We start from the raw sequence: 18,255 nt of genomic DNA, 5'->3' as shown, positions 1-18,255 counted from the left end.
TCCAGCAGGTCACAAGTAAAGCTAATAATTTTCCTTTTAAGCTTCTGTACTTTAATGTGTTTCTGCTAATACTGTGCACAGATCTCATTAGCTGTTTAAGAGATAAGTTTAAGGGATGTGAAACTGTTAATCAAGTCTACATTGTCAGATTTTTTTTCCTAAAAACATCATAATAATCCAGAAAAAGATGGATATAAATCTTCTGGACTTAAGTAATGATTTCCTCACATCTTGTTCTGAAGTTCCATAAATGAAGTCTCAACTTTAGAGGCTCTTAAGACATTGTCATTAATTGCCATTAAAAACAAATTCTTTCACTTCTTTCACAAACATTTATTGTAGTCCTTGCTCTTTGGGATGCAAGTGTAGTATGTCAAACTTAAATATGAATTTTCAAACACATGCTAAAGCAGCTAGGGAATCTTTTATTATACTTTAGTGAAATGGTTTTCAACAGTGAGAGTGGGTCAAACCTCTGCAGCCCAGTAACTTTGTGTTTGTGCATTCTTTATTTTTTGTGGGGTTTGTGCTCTCCCCACACTTTTTCACTTTCCAAAGTTGACCAGCTTCAGTTAGTTGTTTTCTTAAATCTGTATTTTTTTCTGAGTAAGGAAATGTCACTAGCTAAGTGTCTTGCAAAGTCTTTCATGTTCAGAACATTGCTTTTTTTGGTGGGCTCCTCATCAAGTCAGGCATTCAGGAAGGAAGACATTACTGTTTCTGGTTTAGACTGCACAAGAAAATAGGAGTCAGCCATGAAGACTCCCTCAAAGAGAACGATTGTCTTCAGTGTAGGCAAAACAATAAAAATATGACTGAAACTGTTTCTCTGCTCTTTAACCTCACTGAAACAATCTGTGAAAAAAGGACAAAGGAGCTATACTTTATAAAGGAAAATTGTAACAAAGTCTGATTATGAAAAGTAAGTATTTAGTCAATCGTTCACTATGTATTAAATGTTGTATAACTTCTGTTTAGGTTGGAGCAGCACTTAGGCCTGCCTTTGCTCCTGAAACTCCTCCTGATGTCACAGCAAAAGCTTGTCAGGCAAGTGTTGAAAGTCAGAAGTCTCTTAGGTAATAGACCCTCTGAACTTTTTTTTTTGCTTGATCAGCAACACAAGAAAAAGGAAATAAATCCTCTAACTTTAAATCCTCCATTCACAAAAAATAATGTCACTTATGTTACCTCTATATTGTGACAACTCAAAGATTATTGTCACTTTAAAGTCTTTTGAGAAACTTTGTTGCAGTTGATATTTTTGCCATTTTTTGTGACACCCCACAATGTTTTAGTTTTCACTAGTAAAGTATACTAAACTGGGATGTCATTCAACATTTGTTATTGTCTGAGAGTAACTCTGTCTTGGTAGAAATTAAATCTGGCTTTCATAATTTTACAGATGGAAAAAAGAGTATGCAGTGGTGTTTTTTTCTTGTTCCTCATTGTTTCTGTTTCACAACACTAGGTGTGCAGTGCCTGGATAGCAAGTGGTGTCGTAAGTGATCTCAATGACCTCCGAAGGGTTCACCAGTTGCTTGTGTCCTCTTTGCTCAAAGTGCAGGCTGGAAAGGAAGCACAAAATGAACAATATAATGAAAGCACCTCAACTATGGAAGTACTGGCTGTCCTTAAGGCTTGGGCAGAGGTTAGTATAACAGCTCTGCAACGTTAGTCTTGTATTGGGTAGGTGAGTTAGAACCTTTTGGACAGAAGTTTCAGGAATTTCTAACATGCTTCTTTAAATAGAAGGTGCTGATACTTTGCTGTGTTACCTCTGAAAGTACTTGAACTTTGTAAACCTGACAAAAGCACTGCTCATTAAACAGGTTTTATTATAATATAATAAGAATAATATTACAAGAATAATGTATCATACTTAAAAATATTAATTCCTTAATATATTTGAGTAGTTCAATATTGATTTGAAATTGTATGTTACAAATGGTTGATTGTATGTATGGTGATGGTCCACTCAATGTACTATTTTAAATAGGTATAATTTTTCTCATTGCCTATTGACATTTCATATCTTGGAAATATATCTTTTGAATTAATATTGTCAGTTCAGTACTGCTTTAGTTTAAATAAAGCCACCTCATGTGAATGCTTGTTTTAATATGTGTAAATGCAAGGTTAAATATTTAAAAGTCAAAAATGTGAACCATGTACACCACCTCCAAAAGATGTGTGTTAGAATGTAGTGATAATGGCCTTGGATGCTGATGGTTGATAACCAGCTAAAGATGAACATGTCATGAAGGTGGATGATATTTCGGTGTACAACCAGGAAGATACTTTGGAGGAGAAAGCAGGCAATAGATAGTTTTTGTGTAAACATTTGTAGAAAAATATACCAATGTTTCATGTGCATATTTGAGAACAGATACTGATAAAATAGCAAAGCCCTTGGAGACAAGCTAGCAGGTGGGAATAAAAATCTTGAAAACATGCTTTCACTGAGAGATTTAAATAGATTGGTCTATTTAATCTATTCAGGAAAAGATAAAGTACCGTGATAAATTTAAAATCTTTACATGAAGAAAAGGTTTTTAATAGCAAGTAACAACCTTTCACTGGTCAGAAGCCAGGACAGAATTCAGACAAGATGTGAGACTCAGCTGTCAGAAGTGAAGATCTGTAGATTGTTCTAGCCTATTATTAAGATCACTAGAATTCTTCAAAGGAAACTCTGTAGAGTTTCCTATAAGCTTTTGTGAGCTGTAATTTGCAAATATTTCACTTAAGCCCTAGGCAGTTCCTTCTTCCTTAGAATGTTACTTATTTCTTTTTTACAGAAATTGGAGGAATTACCCCATCCTATTGCTGCAGGGAGGTGTGAGACAAGGGCTTGGTGTGTGTTTAGTTGCTTCTCTGGGACAACCCACTACAGCAAGCAAACATTAAAAAGATGCAGAAATCAAAATTGCAGGGAACTAGTATTCAACAAAGCTGACTTGAGATTCATTGAATCTAAATGTGTCCTTTATAGTTGAGAAGAGCTTCCCTCCAGGGGCATTTTGGAGGCACTACAGAGAGTTGTTTGTCTGAAACTTTTTCAATTCTATCTTTTTGATAACCAGAGAGCTATCTAGGAAAATTACACTGAAATTAATCTATAGATGGTAACACCCAAAGTTTGCCAAGTATGCAAGATTGTACTCTTCATTCTGTACTGCTAACATGAAGCAACACATAATTTTGAGAAGTGCCATGTAGCATTTCAGTTTAAAAAATATTTAGGAAGGGGTTAACTGTTGTTTCTGAATCATTATTATAGGTATATTATTTGATAGTTCTTCAGTGTTGTAGCTGTAACTGGGTTTGATGGAAGCAAAAACCGGACAAATAATATATTACTTTTTAAGAGCGGGGTACTTAATTGCAGGTAGGAATTCTAGTAGTTTTCCCCTTTGGGGGGATTCTTGCAGCATAATTAGCTGGGGAAAGGATTCAGAACATTTAGAGAAAAAGGGCTTATTCAAGCATGCTTACTGGAGTTGAAGCAGAAATAGATTCCAGGAAATCTCGTGCCTGTTCAACAGGCAGTCATGCTAGTGATCGCAGTAGTTTTCCAAGTATTAATATTTGTAACTCTCTATCCAAATATATCAACAGGTTTACATAGTTGCAATTGAAAAGCAGAAAAATCAAAGTGATACACATAAGCACAGTTTAAAAATTGTAAACTCCTCTGAAGAAAGCTACAGAGATGTAACATTTTCGGCCAGTGGTCTTCTGGACTTGGTACAGGCTGATCTTGGAACACTGAGCAAGCTCTGGCTTGCTGCACTTCAGGATTTTGCTCTCTTAACTTTGCCTCCAGAATATGCATCACAACTACCTGCTGAAGGTAAAAAGGCAAATTAGTTATGTTTTTCTAAGTCCCTTGTAAGCAAACTGACTTGTGTTAAGATCATAGTAAGATTAGATGGTATGGAGAATAAGCCTACTTATGGACCTATTTAAAGATCAGTACTGTTTTTGAGAACAGAGGTTTCATGGATGTGAAGAGTGGTATTCTTATTTGTTAGCTCTTTTTATGTTGGAAAGAAGAAATAGGTAATCTATTGCATTCTGTCCAAATAAATCTAAATGAAGTGCCCTTATTGGCCTGAATTTTAATAGCAAACATTAAAAAAAAGTCATACATAGAACACAATCCCATTTTAAGAATGAGAAAATACAGTAGTTGAAAATAAATTACACCTTTAAAACTAATTTCTTTTCTTGTAGGTGGTACATTTTATACAGCAGAGACAATTGAAAATGCCAGACCTCATTACTACAGCTCCTGGGCATTGATACTTTATGCTACAGCTTTATGGCTCACTACCACAGGTTTCATTGTTGTTGATCCAGATGAAGGAGTTACAAATCTCTCCAGACCTGTTACCCCAACTACCATGTGTCAAGATTCTTCTACCAGACCCTTGGTGAAATCTCCTGAGGATGTGAATACCGACAGATTTCATCTTATCTTGGGTGAGTGAGTGAGTGCATAGTCTGCCTAGATGCTGTAACTCAAAATGTAGATGAAACTGTTAGAAAATAAATTTTTAGTTATTCAAATTTAACTGCATCATTCAGTATTGCATCTTTTGGAAAAACATGCATTCAGAAACATTTTAAGTCCTAGTGAGAAAATTGTAAGGCATTTCTTCAAATGTGATACAAAAAACACTGTGAGCTAAACAAGCCCTAAACAAATGCTTATTGCTCTGCTCATAAACATGCAAGTTCAAGGGTGGATTTTACAGTGTTTGTACCAGTGCAGTTACAGAGTGTATGGGTTGGTTGCACTGAAGGACAGTTTTACATCACACAATAGTTTATATGTTGGAAGCAACTTGTGGAGATCATTTTGTCCACCCCCTGCTCAAGCAGGGTGACATAAAGCCAACTGCCCAGGACCATGTCTGAACAGCTTTTGAATATCTGTGTGGATGGAGAATCAACCTCTCTGGGCAGCCTGTCCCTGTGGTCAGTCACCCACACAGTAAAGAAATGTTTCCTTACATTCATATAAAGCTCTGTTAAGCCTCCACTACTGCAGGAGCTAACCAGGTAGTTGAATTCACTTCCAGTTCTCTAAGTTTACACAATTAGGCATTTCTGGATATATTTTTTTCTTGGCTTCTCTTTTGTATCTTTCTTTTGTAATCCCTTTTTGGAATGAGTCTGTATGACTTTGTTGCATATGTCTTCCTTTGAATCCCAGTCTTTCTGCAGAGAACCAGCTCTCCTTTGAACTCCATTGCTCTCTCAGTTAGAAGTGGGAACTCTGATACAAAAGCTGCTTCCTCTACTGCTTAGTACATCAAATTTCCTGTATTTGACTGTGGGCATATGGCTTGTTTATTCTGCTTTTGAATAAAATAGCATTTTAATTTTCATTCCCTACCAAGAAACTGAAAATTTAAAACTGCTTTTCTGTTGCACAGCTGTTATTTAGTGGACATTGATTGGTTTCACAAGTCATCACACATTTTGGAATTACAGCTTTACAGCTGGGATGAGAATATAGATTACAGTTTATATGAAGGTTATCTCCAATATTTTGAGGAGTTATGAATTGTTCTGTCTGTTCATTAGACCTCATGTTTTATTCACAAATTGCTGGGGTTTTATTTATGTTAGTAGCCAATTATAATTGGGTCTCATACTGTCTAGAGGGTGAAGTTTCTTTCACAGTTTTGATGGATATAGAGGTCTTGCCCTAAGATAGTAGCGATAGGAGATGACTTCATTTAAAATGCTACTTCAATAGTTGCTCGGCCTTCTGTGAGGTTACTTAGTAGTGGAAAAAATCAGTTCTTAAAATTTCAAGTACACATGGGGGTTTTTTTCTGATGCTTACAGGAATTAGTGTGGAGTTCCTGTGCTCTCCTGGATCAGATGCAGCAATGGAGAACATTATTGCCTGCTTACATGCCCTGCAGGCACTCTTTGATGTTCCGTGGCCAAGGTCCAAAATAGGTGGTGACCAGGTAATGCATAATGACCAAATGCCCCTCAGAATTAAGGCATAGTTTTAGTCTGAACAGTGCCTCTACAGTGTCTTGTATTTCCAGGAATCTTCAACATATAAGTAGTAGGTAAATTATATGCTTCACCCAAATCCAAAGCTGTAGAGGGAGGAGATAAAAAAAGAATACAATGTGGAACCTGTAAGGTGAGGGGCAGAGAATTTGAGGACATTTCATCAGGAAGGAGTAATAAGATGAGTAAGATGAGAGCCAGGTAAAGACCAAATTCCAGAAAAGAGAGTTCTCTTACTCTCTCTCTATCAAGGCATAGTTGAATTAATTCTGTTGTAAAAATCAAAGTCGTTAAAAGAAGACTGGACAAAAGCAGTGATACTAAAAGAAGAAAAAGGCAAAACCAAAAAAAACACCACACACCACAACAGTGATCCTAAAAAGAAGTAGTAAACTGAAATTTCTTTTTTTTTTCCTTTAAATTAAGGTTTATACCATCCTGTATGCCATGCAATTGTCTGACCCAGTGAAAGTGGTCGAGCCTGTGGACATGGCTAAGTTCTGCTGATTGTTGATGCTCTGTCCAAGGAAATGCATAAAGTGTAGGAGGCATACAATGTAGTGTCCCCACCTTCAAGAGTTAAGAAGCCAGAAGATAAAGATTGCTTTGGCTTTTTCAGTTGTTTTAAGTGCCCTATATCTTAAATAACTGTGATAGCTATTTTGTTGGGAGAATTGATAGGGACTGCTCTTACTGGGAGCTAGGAGCTGGATGGTGAAGAAAATGCCAACTCCTGTGATTGTGTCAATTACATTGTGTTCCTTAGTGAGAGATAAATCAGAGTAATACTGTTGGCTTTAACAAGTATTAACAAGTTCCAAAAACTCCTGCATTAAAATTAAAATATGTTAGATGTTTTTCTTACTGTAGGAGTTGGGTGTAGAGCTGCTGAATGTTTTGCATCGACTGATACTGACCAGAGAGTCACCTGATATTCAGCTTGCTGCCCTTGAAGTGGTTCGCTTGATTCTCTTTGCAGCTCAAGAACATGTGAAGGAAAAGCGGAGAAGTGCAGAAGGTACAGTACTGTGTGAGATGTTTGAATAGCTGTGATCAGGGTTAAAGCAATTCTTTCTTGGAAAACTGGTTTCTGAGATGTGTCTTAATTGAAGTCTTTCACAGTTGGATTCTAATTCTAGTTTACTTAAGGCAGTCCAGGTTCCTAAAATAAGAAAATCAGGTGGTATGATAGATAGCAGGTGGTTTAGGTGTTGAACAGAGGGCAGAAAGTGAGGAGAAAAACTGCAGAAACTGCAGCTGGTCAGGGAGGGAGGAGTCCTAGTGAAAAGCTGGGGTCAGCTAAAACTGAGGGATGGACAGACTTGGCACACACAGCTGTTACAAGCCAGGTTCCAATAGTTACTCTGGTTGTAACTTCCTCACATTCATTTTCTAAAAGGAAAAAACTGGGAGTAGACTCAAAGTGCTTGTATCAGGTGACATCATATTGGCTTGGTGCCTCAGGATTTTGTATGTCAAAGTCTATTGTGCAGCCTTTTGTCTTTTGGCAATCACTGCATAGTTTGCTTATTCAGAAGGATGGGTGTTTGCTAGTAGAATTTTGAATATCCATGCACATATATATGTGTCAAGATTATAATTTGGTACTGGAACAGTTTTAAGAAGTAAACTTTTTGGAAACAAGTCACAGCCTGCAGACTTCTGCCATATTTCTTGTTTTTCTTTCAGTTGATGATGGTGCTGCAGAAAAGGAAACATTACCAGAATTTGGAGAGGGCAAAGACACAGGGGGACTGGTGCCTGGGAAATCATTAGTCTTCGCAACACTGGAGCTGTGTGTTTGTATTCTTGTCAGACAGCTTCCCCAGCTCAACCCTAAATTGACTGGTAGTCCTGCAGTTCCACCTGGAAAACATCTGTTGCTGTCAGAAGATGGAAGTAGACTTGTAGCAGCAGCATTAGTTATTCTCTCTGATGTTCCTGCAATCTGTTCTCCTGAAGGTATGCTATTTCATCACAAGAAAAGATAAATGAAAGACTATTAGGCCCTTCTGTCCCTTTGTTATTACCTGATTTTCTTAGCTGGCTAAGTCTGGCAGCAGGTTTTGTTGATTTGCTTGTGACAGCTTCCTTTTCTAATTATTTTTTGACTGTCAAATTGCAAAACAAGTTACAAAACTAAAGCAATTAAATTAGTAGTTTCTCATTTTCTCCCACCCTATAGCAGTGCAATTAATAGATTCATTTTCTACAGGGAAGTATACAACAGCTACATGATTATATGCTACTTGAATTGTCTTTTCTGGAATTTATAATGCAGAAATAAATTAAATTTAAAATGATGCTGTTAGCTTTCCATCATTTGAACATTAACAAACGACTGTGAGCAGTTATGGTTGAATTCTCAGATTAGTTGACTTTTACCCATGATTCATTTTGGAGTCACTCCCAACTTTAGGATGGTTCCCCGCCACCAAGCTTCAATATCATATTCATATATATATATATATATATATATATATATATATATATACACATATATATACATATATATAACATATATATATACATATATACATATATATATATAAATAATCTTTCAGTACTGTTACAGCCACACATACAAACCATTTCTGCCCTACTCCTATGTTGTTCCCACCTTAAGTATTGTTGTTACACCTTACACCTATCTCTGGCATTTACCACCCCTGAAAATTTCTTCTTTTTTAAAAAAAATTGTTCTCTGTTAAATGACTCTTCTATGGAGAATATGATGTTCCAAATGGAATAAATGGAGTGTAACCCTTGCAATCTTGTAATGTGATGATAATGCTTTTCTCATTTCCATCTGCAGCCCGTTATTTATCGGTTTAAAGTGAAAGGAAATAAACATAACATCACCTAGATCTGAGGACAACTATCTTGTATGAAAAATAATCTGTGATTTTTTCTCACTGTAGTTACTTTTGTCTTTAGCTGTCCATGTTATTCCACAAACACCTTGCAGGATCAGACCACAGGGAACGTTTACAGTAGAGAAGTTAAGTATTTTGTTCAGGTAAATAAAAAGAGGAGCTTAGGCTTGCTTATATAGTCAGTTGAATAAAGAAGCAGCTCCAAAAGTTGGCTCATAATCAAAGAGATGAGAATTCCTCTGTGGAATTGCGTAATTTTTTCCCCTTTAGTAGGTAACTGAAGTTACAGTCCTGTGACTGCCATGTCTCTTACTTCAGGCACCTGTCATATGTTTGCATAAAAAAATTTGCAAGTAAATTATGTTCGTGACCTACATTTCCTACTGAATTCCAGCAGTAAATTTTCAAAGACTGGCTGTTCAAAAATAGATGTCCTCAGCTTCAGAAAATACTTATGCATAGCCAGAGACTCTCGCTATTCAACAGGTCTCTCATGAACATTAGTATATTAAAATCTTAGAAACATAAGCATTTTGCTGTTTAGGGAATGATATAAGCATATTAAGCTATATGCTTAACTCTGTCCTTTGCTGAGTCATAACTTAGGACAGGAGCAACACATAAGTATGCAGATTTCTAGGTTACTTCCAATATATGCAGAATTCTGTATTACTATTAGATTCAAAGACATAAAAATAAGTGAAACTGCTATGCCAAATTATTCCTGTGAATTTTAAAACATTTTTGTGGTCTCTTATTATGACTAGTCAACTATCAGATTCTCAGACAAGAAAATCTCTTTATTGGCCTATGGAACAATCTGCCTCTCTCCTTAGGTCTTCTCTTTTCCAAGATGTTTTTGGAGGCTTCTATTCAAATTCTAGGGGGTTTTATACGTATATTTGTTCTGAAGTCCTTATTACTCTTACTAAATTCTTGACTTCAGTGATTTCCTGGAGCAATGGCATCCTTAGCTAATCACATATCATGTGACAGAAGTGTTTCCTCTTGCCAGTTTTGAAATTGCCCCGTTAATTTCCTTCACTGTATTGTCTTCACATGCAAAATATACTTAGATGCTTGTACTTTGTTTTCTACTCTTCTTTCTATACTGCAGTATATACAAAGAATTTACTATGTACCAGTATGTATACTAGTATATACTGTATACTCTGCTATACTTTGTATACTTCCACGGCTTCTCTTCCCTGAGAACCACCTCCTCTGTGGTTCTGTTCTTACTTTCCTCTGAATATGACATAATTCCACACTTCACATAATAAAACCATCAAGGAAAAGATATACAATGCTTATTTTAAAATGCTTATTTTAAAGGGGAAGAGGTTTAAGTTCACTTAAGCAGTCTGACTCCCTGTTTGCTATAGCAGGCCACATGATATTTCAAACCTTTTCTTCAAATTACCAGTGCCTCTATTCACAGATATGCTTAAAAATTATAAATTATACATTAAAAAGAGAATCCAAGAAAACTGCCTCCATTTTTTTAATGTAAAAAGTACCTGCATTTTTTTAAATTTCTGTGAAATTAATTTGCATTGTTTTACAGGAAGTGTTTCAGTTCTTCCTACTATTTTGTACCTCATTATTGGAGTACTTAAAGAAACAGCTGTGAAATTGCAAGATGGCCAGTTACCTCTGACAGTTGCTGCATCTCTACAAGCTCTGAAAGGACTCTTGTCTTCTCCAATGGCTCGAGCAGAGAAGAGTCAGAATGCTTGGACTAATCTTCTACGTAGTGCTTTGGTCACAGTGCTTGACTGTTGGGATCAAGGTAGGCACAGATACTGGCTTTATGAGTTAAAAATGAGAAATGTTCGTGTGAAATGTTGTTTGGTTTTATTTAAATCAAATTCATGCATATCTAAAAAAAGACTTCTCTCTTAGTCACAAGAGAATTAGCTGGTTACCAAGTGCTATTGAAGCTATAGTGCAGTCTTGTCCCTACAGTCCATGTGAAAAGTCATCATCTATAAAAGTATAAATGTGGGTGTCATGATTTAAGCCCAGCTGGAAATTGGGCACCACGCAGCCACTGGCTGAACCCCCACTCCCTCTTCCCCCCACCCTAGGGGAGTGGGGAGAAGAATCCAAGTAAAACTTGTATGTTGAGGTAAGAACAGTGTAATAATTGAAACTAAGGAAAATAAAGTAATAATGGTAAATTATAATAATAATGATAACAAAAAGAGAAAAACAAGTGATGCACTGTTCAGTTGCTTACCAGTTTCTGACCAATGCCAAACCCCCCTTCCTGAACCCAGATCATCTGCCCTTCCAAGTAACTCCCCCCAGTTTATTTACTGGGCATGATGCTGTATGGTGTGGAGTACCCCTTTGGTCAGTTCAAGACACCCATCCCAGCTATGCTCCCTCCCGGTTTCATTTGCTTATCTTCTCACTGGCACAGCATGAGACTAGGGGAGAAGTCCTTGACTTAGGATAAACAACTCAGCTTAGCAAAAACCAAAACATCAGTGTATTATCAACACCATTGTCATTCTGAATCCAAAACACAGCAACAGCTACTGAGAAGAAATTAGCTGTACCCCAGCTGAAACCAGGACAGTGGGTTTGCAGGCTTACTCCTGTGTTATTTAGTGCCACAGTGTAATTCCATGGATGAAGGCATAAACAGGAGCAATGGCTTCAGTGTACAGCAGGGCATAAAAGCCAGCTGTTCACTGAGTGCAGGTTCTCCACTAAGAGCTAGTGTCTCTAGTGGAGCAAAGGGTATTAAAACAGTAGTGCAAAAAAAGAGTTTTTTGTCTTGAATCAGTTTGCTATGTGCTGCTGCTTCAACTTCCTGAGTTCATAGTATTTTCATTGTTCCTTATGTTAATCTCTTACATTGTAATTTGTTGTTGGGACTTCTCTTTACAAAATTGTTTAAAACGTACAGCAGAAGAATATATATTCTAAATGCAAATTTTATATTATTCTCAAATAGATTGCACTCTAATATGTCATACCATCTCTTCAAAGATATTTATTGTACTTTATGCAAAGAAACAATGGAATAGAAGTATGTTATAATTTCTAAATATGCTAATTATGTTATAATTTCTAAATATTCTAATTATAATTTCTAAATATCACCCCTGCATTCCCATTTTGTCCTTAGCTTTTGTTGCAGTAAAAGTCCATCCCACTGTATCAGAGGATGTCATGTATTTGAAAACTAAAGAAACGTAGACATTGATATTTTTATTCCACCTCTTTGTACCACTTGAACTTGCAGAATTTTTAATGCAAATCTAATAGTTTTCTTACTTTGTTGATAGTAGATGGCCTTCTCCAAGAACTCGATGAAATCAGCCTTCTAACTGCTATTACAGTATTTGTTATGTCTACCAGCCCAGAAGTTACTACTGTAGAGTGCCTTCAGAAGCGTTGTATGGAGAAGTTTAAAACAACACTTGACTCAAAAGATCCTCTTGTAAGTACTGGTGAAGTTAATAGAATGTCACTACCACACTAAATGAATATTAGCTTATTTTAGTTGTTCCTCTGTGTTGATAGAAGTTAATTCTCTCCTGACTATATCTGTTGTATTTTAAAATAAAGTTTGAACAAGTGAGCAAGAAAAGAACATGTCCAGCAGTGCATTTAATCATTGTTCTGTATTCAATTCTATATTCCTATTTTTTACTGCATCAGACTCAGTGCTTTTTACATTGCTAAGTACACAATACAGTTGTGTGGTGTTGCAGGCACTTTTCAAATTTTATTTGTTCATTTTATCTTCAGCACACAGATAATGTCTTTTGCACAGGAAATCCCTCAGCTGTGAGTCTTGGGAGCTGGAGCAAGTACCACTACAAAACTGTTACTGTCCATAAACATCAGCTCCTGGCTGCTGCTGGATGCAGCTTACTGAACTAGATTCATGTTTTGTTCTGACCTAGCATAAATATTTTCATGTAGTGGCATTAGATTATAGTGCCACAATTCATATATTACTATCCTTCACCAAAAGAAATGTATCAGGGAAAAAAAGCATTTATACAAATGGCTTTTTTTTCACTTTCAAAGTTCGGCTCTGAAAATAACATCCATTAGATTTTGTATTTGTTAGAATTCTGTGTAAGCTGCTTTTCTTGTATCTCCACTATATCTATTTGTGTAGTAATAGAAAAGTAAAGTTTCATTTACTTGAGAAATAACTGTAAGACAATACTTTTTTATGTATCAGTACATTCCCAGTATTGTAAACTTTGGTTTTCACTGTTAGGAAACTGAAAATGCCAAATATGACTGCAAGGAAATATTAGCATGCATTTGCAAATTTCATCCAAGTATTTAGGCATCAGAGCTGTTCGGGAATTATGTAGGAACTCGGCAGCTTCAGTCCTATTGACCTCCAAAGAGATGCAGCCACTGCATCATTTAAGGCATTTTAAAATGGTACCTACAGTTTGACAGGGATATTGCTTATATTTTAAGCACCACTTCTTTGGTATTGCACTTTTGCTAAGAGAGTATTTTCAAAATAATACTAATCTTCAAACAAAAATGGTATTTTTTCCCTTAACTCAAAAATGTCAGAAGATATAAAATTTGATGGAAAGAAACAGAATGCATGATCTGGTTTCTATTAATAATTGATTACAAGTTATAATAGTCCTGTAAAGTATTATACATGAGCAACCTACAGCCTGATGAATTTTAAAGTTGTGAAGCACATTTTTCTCTCTCCCAAAAATTTTATCTGACAAGCTGTTAGATTTAGAACACCCAGAGATGTATTTTGAACTATAATGCTTTTTAACTGCAAATTTCATTTTCCCTTTAGGTGCAGTGTAAATGCTACCAGCTTCTGCACTCCATCTTTCAGCATCCAAACAAAACTGTGTCATACCCTTATATCCATTCTTTAGTGCCATCCATTGTAGGGAAACTGCAGGAAACAGAAAAAGCAAAACCTGAAAATGCTGCTGAACTTCAAGTCATTCAGGAGGGAATAAAGGTGGTTACAGCTCTGACTGCTGCTGCTGAGGAACAGCACCGTAAGTTACTTCCATTTCTTGGACCCAAAGCATTACAAAGGCTCAAAGTTGCCATAAATAACAAACTAAAACCAAAATGACCACTAGGAATTCAGTCCTGAACACTAATTGCCAAGAAAATTGCTCACAGGAATGTTGGGTTTTTTACCCTATAGTTCAGCTAACATTTGCAGCTTTACAGTTTGAATTACATGTTAACTTAGAGAAATACTTCCAGTTAGAATTTGACACTATTTTTAAAAATTGTGTATTTTAAGTTCTGTTTTCCATGTTTATAGGTGCTCACTTGGTGGCCTGCTTCCTTCCCATCCTCATTTCCTTTCTTTTGGATGAAAATGCGCTGGTTTCTGCTACAATCTCGGCAAAAAATCTACATGAGTTTGCTTTGCAAACTCTCATGCAGATTGGTCCACAGTATTCATCAGTTTTTAAAAAACTAATGGCCTCCTCTCCAACTATGAAAGCCAGGCTTGAGTCAGCTATTAAAGGCAATCAGGAAAGCATCAAAGTGAAGACTACTAAACATGCAAAAACTCCTGGGAAAAGTTCAAGCATTCAGCTGAAGACCAATTTTCTTTAAAGCCCCATATTGTCATTTTACACACTTGGATGTCAACAGCTAAAAAGTCCCTATTAATTTCTAATCAAAGCATTGTCATGAGTTGATATCATGTATTTCAGTTTGTGCTGAAGCATTACAGAAAGTTTTTAAGAGAAAGCAAGTTTCTAGGTAAAGTTCTCTTAGTGAAAGCCTTCTTAAATATCTCTAAACACTATGAGTAAATGAGAGGCCATCAAATCTGTATTTTTTTATTATTTTGGACTAAAATATCAGAAATGCACATGCCTATGTTAAAAAAAATATAGTGTACTTTACCATAGATATATTTAAGAGCATCCCACACTTAGCCATTAAGTAAAGTTAAGTTTTTTTTTAAATTAATATTTGTCAAAAATTAGTTCCTATAATTGGGTTTTGGATTTAACAGGGACATAAATTTACTTACAGGTTGTAATCTATGCTAATTACTAATTTAACACACTGCATTATTCATTAAACAGATTAAATATCCTTATAAGCCTTATAACAGTTTATTGTTGATCTCAGAAAATTCAACTCCATAAAGGTAATATGGATAGCTTTAATCTTAATAACATCTTGAGCTGGCCAAGATGTACCAAATGCTGTGAAATGCAGCTGTACAGCCCCTCCCTGGGGACTGTGGCTCTTTTCAGAGGGGGACTGCCATGCATATGTAAGGATTGACAGGCTTGGTGCCTTGCTGCTTGACAGAGTCTCACTTTTCAGGCTGTGTGCTTTGGTAAGTTTGTGTTAGGGGAGCCAGGCAATAGCTTACATATCCTGTCCAGGACTGGACAGCAATCTTAACATACTGTGCCTCAATTCAGACCTCTGCTCTAAGTGGATGGATGTTCCCTGATCTTTGAATGATCACTGATCTGTACATGTAACCTGATTTCTGTATCTCTGCAGTGAGAGATGGAAGTTTTCGAAGTCACCTTGTCTTGTGTCTATAAATAGAGTGCAACAAGCTCATAATAAGAAGTATGTAATTAACATTTTTAGGAAGGAACATATTTTAATATAGAAAAATAACTATCAAAACTGCAATGGCTACAAAGTATTTTCTAAGTACAATGTATTGACTTCTTTCTTAATACAGTATTACCTAAACCAAACACTGTCAAACTGAGGATACTATTTCCTTCTTGAATCTAATTGCTTTAAAAGGAAGAAGAAAAAAATATTTACAGAACTGAGAAACACACTGTGACTCAGGAAGAGTGTGATGTACTGTATTTTACTAGAAGTTTTGTATGTAAATATAATTGTAAATTGTACAGAATTAACAATTTGACCAAAGTTCTAACAATTCTTTTTTCTAATTTACATAAATAAAGCTAATTTTCTTCACTTAATATTTGTCTTAGTTATTTTATCCAATAGCAGAGGAACTCAAAGGACTTGTGTATCAGAAAAAAATTGTTGTATTCTGTCTCAAGGAAACTAATAATGAATGTTTGGGTTGGTTGCATCAAGGTCTGGGACTTGACATTGCAAGTCTTCCTCTGTTATGAGTAGCACAATGAGTAAATAAGTAGGATCAGGGAGATTTTTCATGTGTAAATTCCTGGTTTGTGCCAAATGCTGAAATGTGAGAAAATGGCTGAGATGCCATCTTTCCATGGAGAACCACAAGTCCTGTGTTCCACCTCTTCATTGAAGTCAAATCTGTAGTTGCTGGCTGTTAAAAGAGACTTGTGTTAGATTTGGCAGTTACTCATCTTTATCTCATTCTTATTTTTTATCATGTTGCTTTGCCCTTCCAAGTTTACTGGTGGTTTTTTTTCTTTTGTTTTGTTTCCCAAGGCTGCTTCTGGAAAATCATAGATTCTTAGGAAACTTAACAACATTTAGATTGAAGTCAAGTCATGTTTGTTATCAAAATGGCCAAATATATTGCTGAGGAAGTTAGTTGCTACAAAAGGTATTTATGGCTACTTTTTTGTTTTCTGTCATGTATAGCAATGTACCAACATTTTTTTAATGTCGAGAAGACAATCTGTTGAAAACCTACTTTCCTCAAAAACTTTTAAGAAGCATACTCAAATTGTAAGAGCACCAAGGAAAGCTGTTAAAAGCAAAAAATTAAAGTTTAGTGCAGCTTAGTCCTAGATTTCTTAGAATGTCCTGTTGCAGTAACTCACAACTGAGTCATTGAGAAGTGCCAATGTGATTTGACATTTCTTGATCAAGTCTTGTGTCCACATGTGGAAAACTACCAGTTTCAACATATCTTTGTGTTGCAGAAGCAGAAATTATTCCAATAAAGACAACTGCTGTTAATTCTTAATGTCAGTTGTAAATTAGGACAAATGGGTGAGTTTTATTTATCCAGATAATTAATTTATTCACACTGTAAAAATACCTGTGCCCTGAGTTCTGCTTTCTTACATATACATAAAACAATGAGTTGGATCACGTGAATGATACTACTCATTTAAAATTTTATAAAAGAATCTTACAGATATTACCTTGTTTCAATTATAAAAAGATTTTGGCCTTTAGATATCAGGTGTCTTTGATGCAGTCTTACAAGGAACTGGCATAATTCTCTTTTTCCTGAAGAAATAAGTAAGACCACAGAGCAGTTTTGGTTTTAATCCCATTCTCCTTTTTAGGCATTGCTTGACATGCAAGCTCTCATGTTGAGCCAAGCAAAAAGAGCCAAACATATGTTTAGCCATAAACCAGAGCCCCACTTCAGCACTCCTCCTTCCTGTGTTCCTTGTCTCCTTTCTCATTGTTTTTTGTGCCATTTCTCTACAAGAACCAATACTTTTTTTCCAGTTAATTGTCTTTGCAATGAAACATGTGGCCTACATGCATGTTTACTTTGTATGTTTCCACTGTTTATACAAGAATTTTAATGGGTTTGTGTGACAGAAGATCCTGTCCATGTCTAACCTCAAGTGCATATATATACACATATGAGTACATCATGGAATGTACTATTTAAGTGCTGTGCCAAAATTATTTGCAGACAATTTTCTGTTGACTGCAACAAACCAGAATTGGTCAAAACTGTACAAAGGCATCACACAGCTGGGTTCTAACTGAATACAAGTCTGTAGCACTGCAGCTAAAATAGAAGCTTTTCTGTTAGTATTGCTTAGAGTAGAATAAGTCTGAGACTGACCTGGTATGTTCCAAGGTGCAGGAGTCACCCTCAGGTGACAGGGGTATCAGTCCAGTGATGCACATACAGCCACCAATTAGGATTATCAAATGCATGGGAAGCATAGCAGATCCTTCTATTATGAATGTCAGTTACTAATTGGAATTTTTCCCCCTCAAGATTTTTTCCCCTCAAGACTGCCTCAGCAGTATCAAAGTGAGTTGTTGCAAATGCAGGAGTGGTGGAGGGATTTGGGATCGTTTGCTGGTTTATCAGAAGTAACAGTAATAGAGAATCAGGTGGAAAATTCAGCAGCATTTCAATATACCTTTAATTTGAATAAAGTGGGATGTATCTGTGACAATAACAACCTATGAGGGGTCACTGTGACAGTCTCCTCTAAAGCTTCATCCCTAATGTCAACACTAACTATACATGTTTTGTTTCCAGGTTCCTGAAATGTCATTCTCTTATCAGTAGACAGTAAGTCAGAAACAGTTTCCAAGAAAAATATTATTTGTTTCATGACCAGTGCTAGTCTACTAATAAACCACTTGTGCTTCCTGCCAGTGAAAAATGTAGCCAATGATACTTCAGACTAGGCAAGAA

At 36.1% G+C, this 18,255-nt stretch overlaps 1 protein-coding gene across 8 annotated transcripts in view; it reads left to right on the top strand.

The window, feature by feature from the left end:
- The window catches only part of HEATR5A (HEAT repeat containing 5A), a 65,346-nt gene extending 49,460 nt beyond the window's left edge, over positions 1–15,886 (top strand). For 7 of the 8 annotated variants that reach the window (XM_077180419.1, XM_077180423.1, XM_077180421.1 and 4 more), the window contains 11 exons: positions 979–1,047; positions 1,469–1,648; positions 3,619–3,853; positions 4,237–4,485; positions 5,863–5,990; positions 6,913–7,060; positions 7,732–8,004; positions 10,486–10,710; positions 12,221–12,375; positions 13,732–13,945; positions 14,224–15,886. In XM_077180419.1, the coding sequence (XP_077036534.1) occupies positions 979–1,047; positions 1,469–1,648; positions 3,619–3,853; positions 4,237–4,485; positions 5,863–5,990; positions 6,913–7,060; positions 7,732–8,004; positions 10,486–10,710; positions 12,221–12,375; positions 13,732–13,945; positions 14,224–14,525 (2,178 nt within the window). In that variant the 3' untranslated portion in view covers positions 14,526–15,886. The remainder of the gene's footprint in view (positions 1–978; positions 1,048–1,468; positions 1,649–3,618; positions 3,854–4,236; positions 4,486–5,862; positions 5,991–6,912; positions 7,061–7,731; positions 8,005–10,485; positions 10,711–12,220; positions 12,376–13,731; positions 13,946–14,223) is intronic. The other variant, XM_077180420.1, reaches the window with a different exon arrangement.
- The last annotated feature ends 2,369 nt before the right edge of the window (positions 15,887–18,255 follow it).

Source organism: Agelaius phoeniceus, chromosome 6, assembly GCF_051311805.1.
Source record: "Agelaius phoeniceus isolate bAgePho1 chromosome 6, bAgePho1.hap1, whole genome shotgun sequence".
Classification (NCBI taxonomy): Eukaryota; Metazoa; Chordata; class Aves; order Passeriformes; family Icteridae; genus Agelaius; species Agelaius phoeniceus.
Note: the sequence above shows the minus strand (reverse complement) of the source record. Positions and strands in the feature narration are given on the sequence as shown.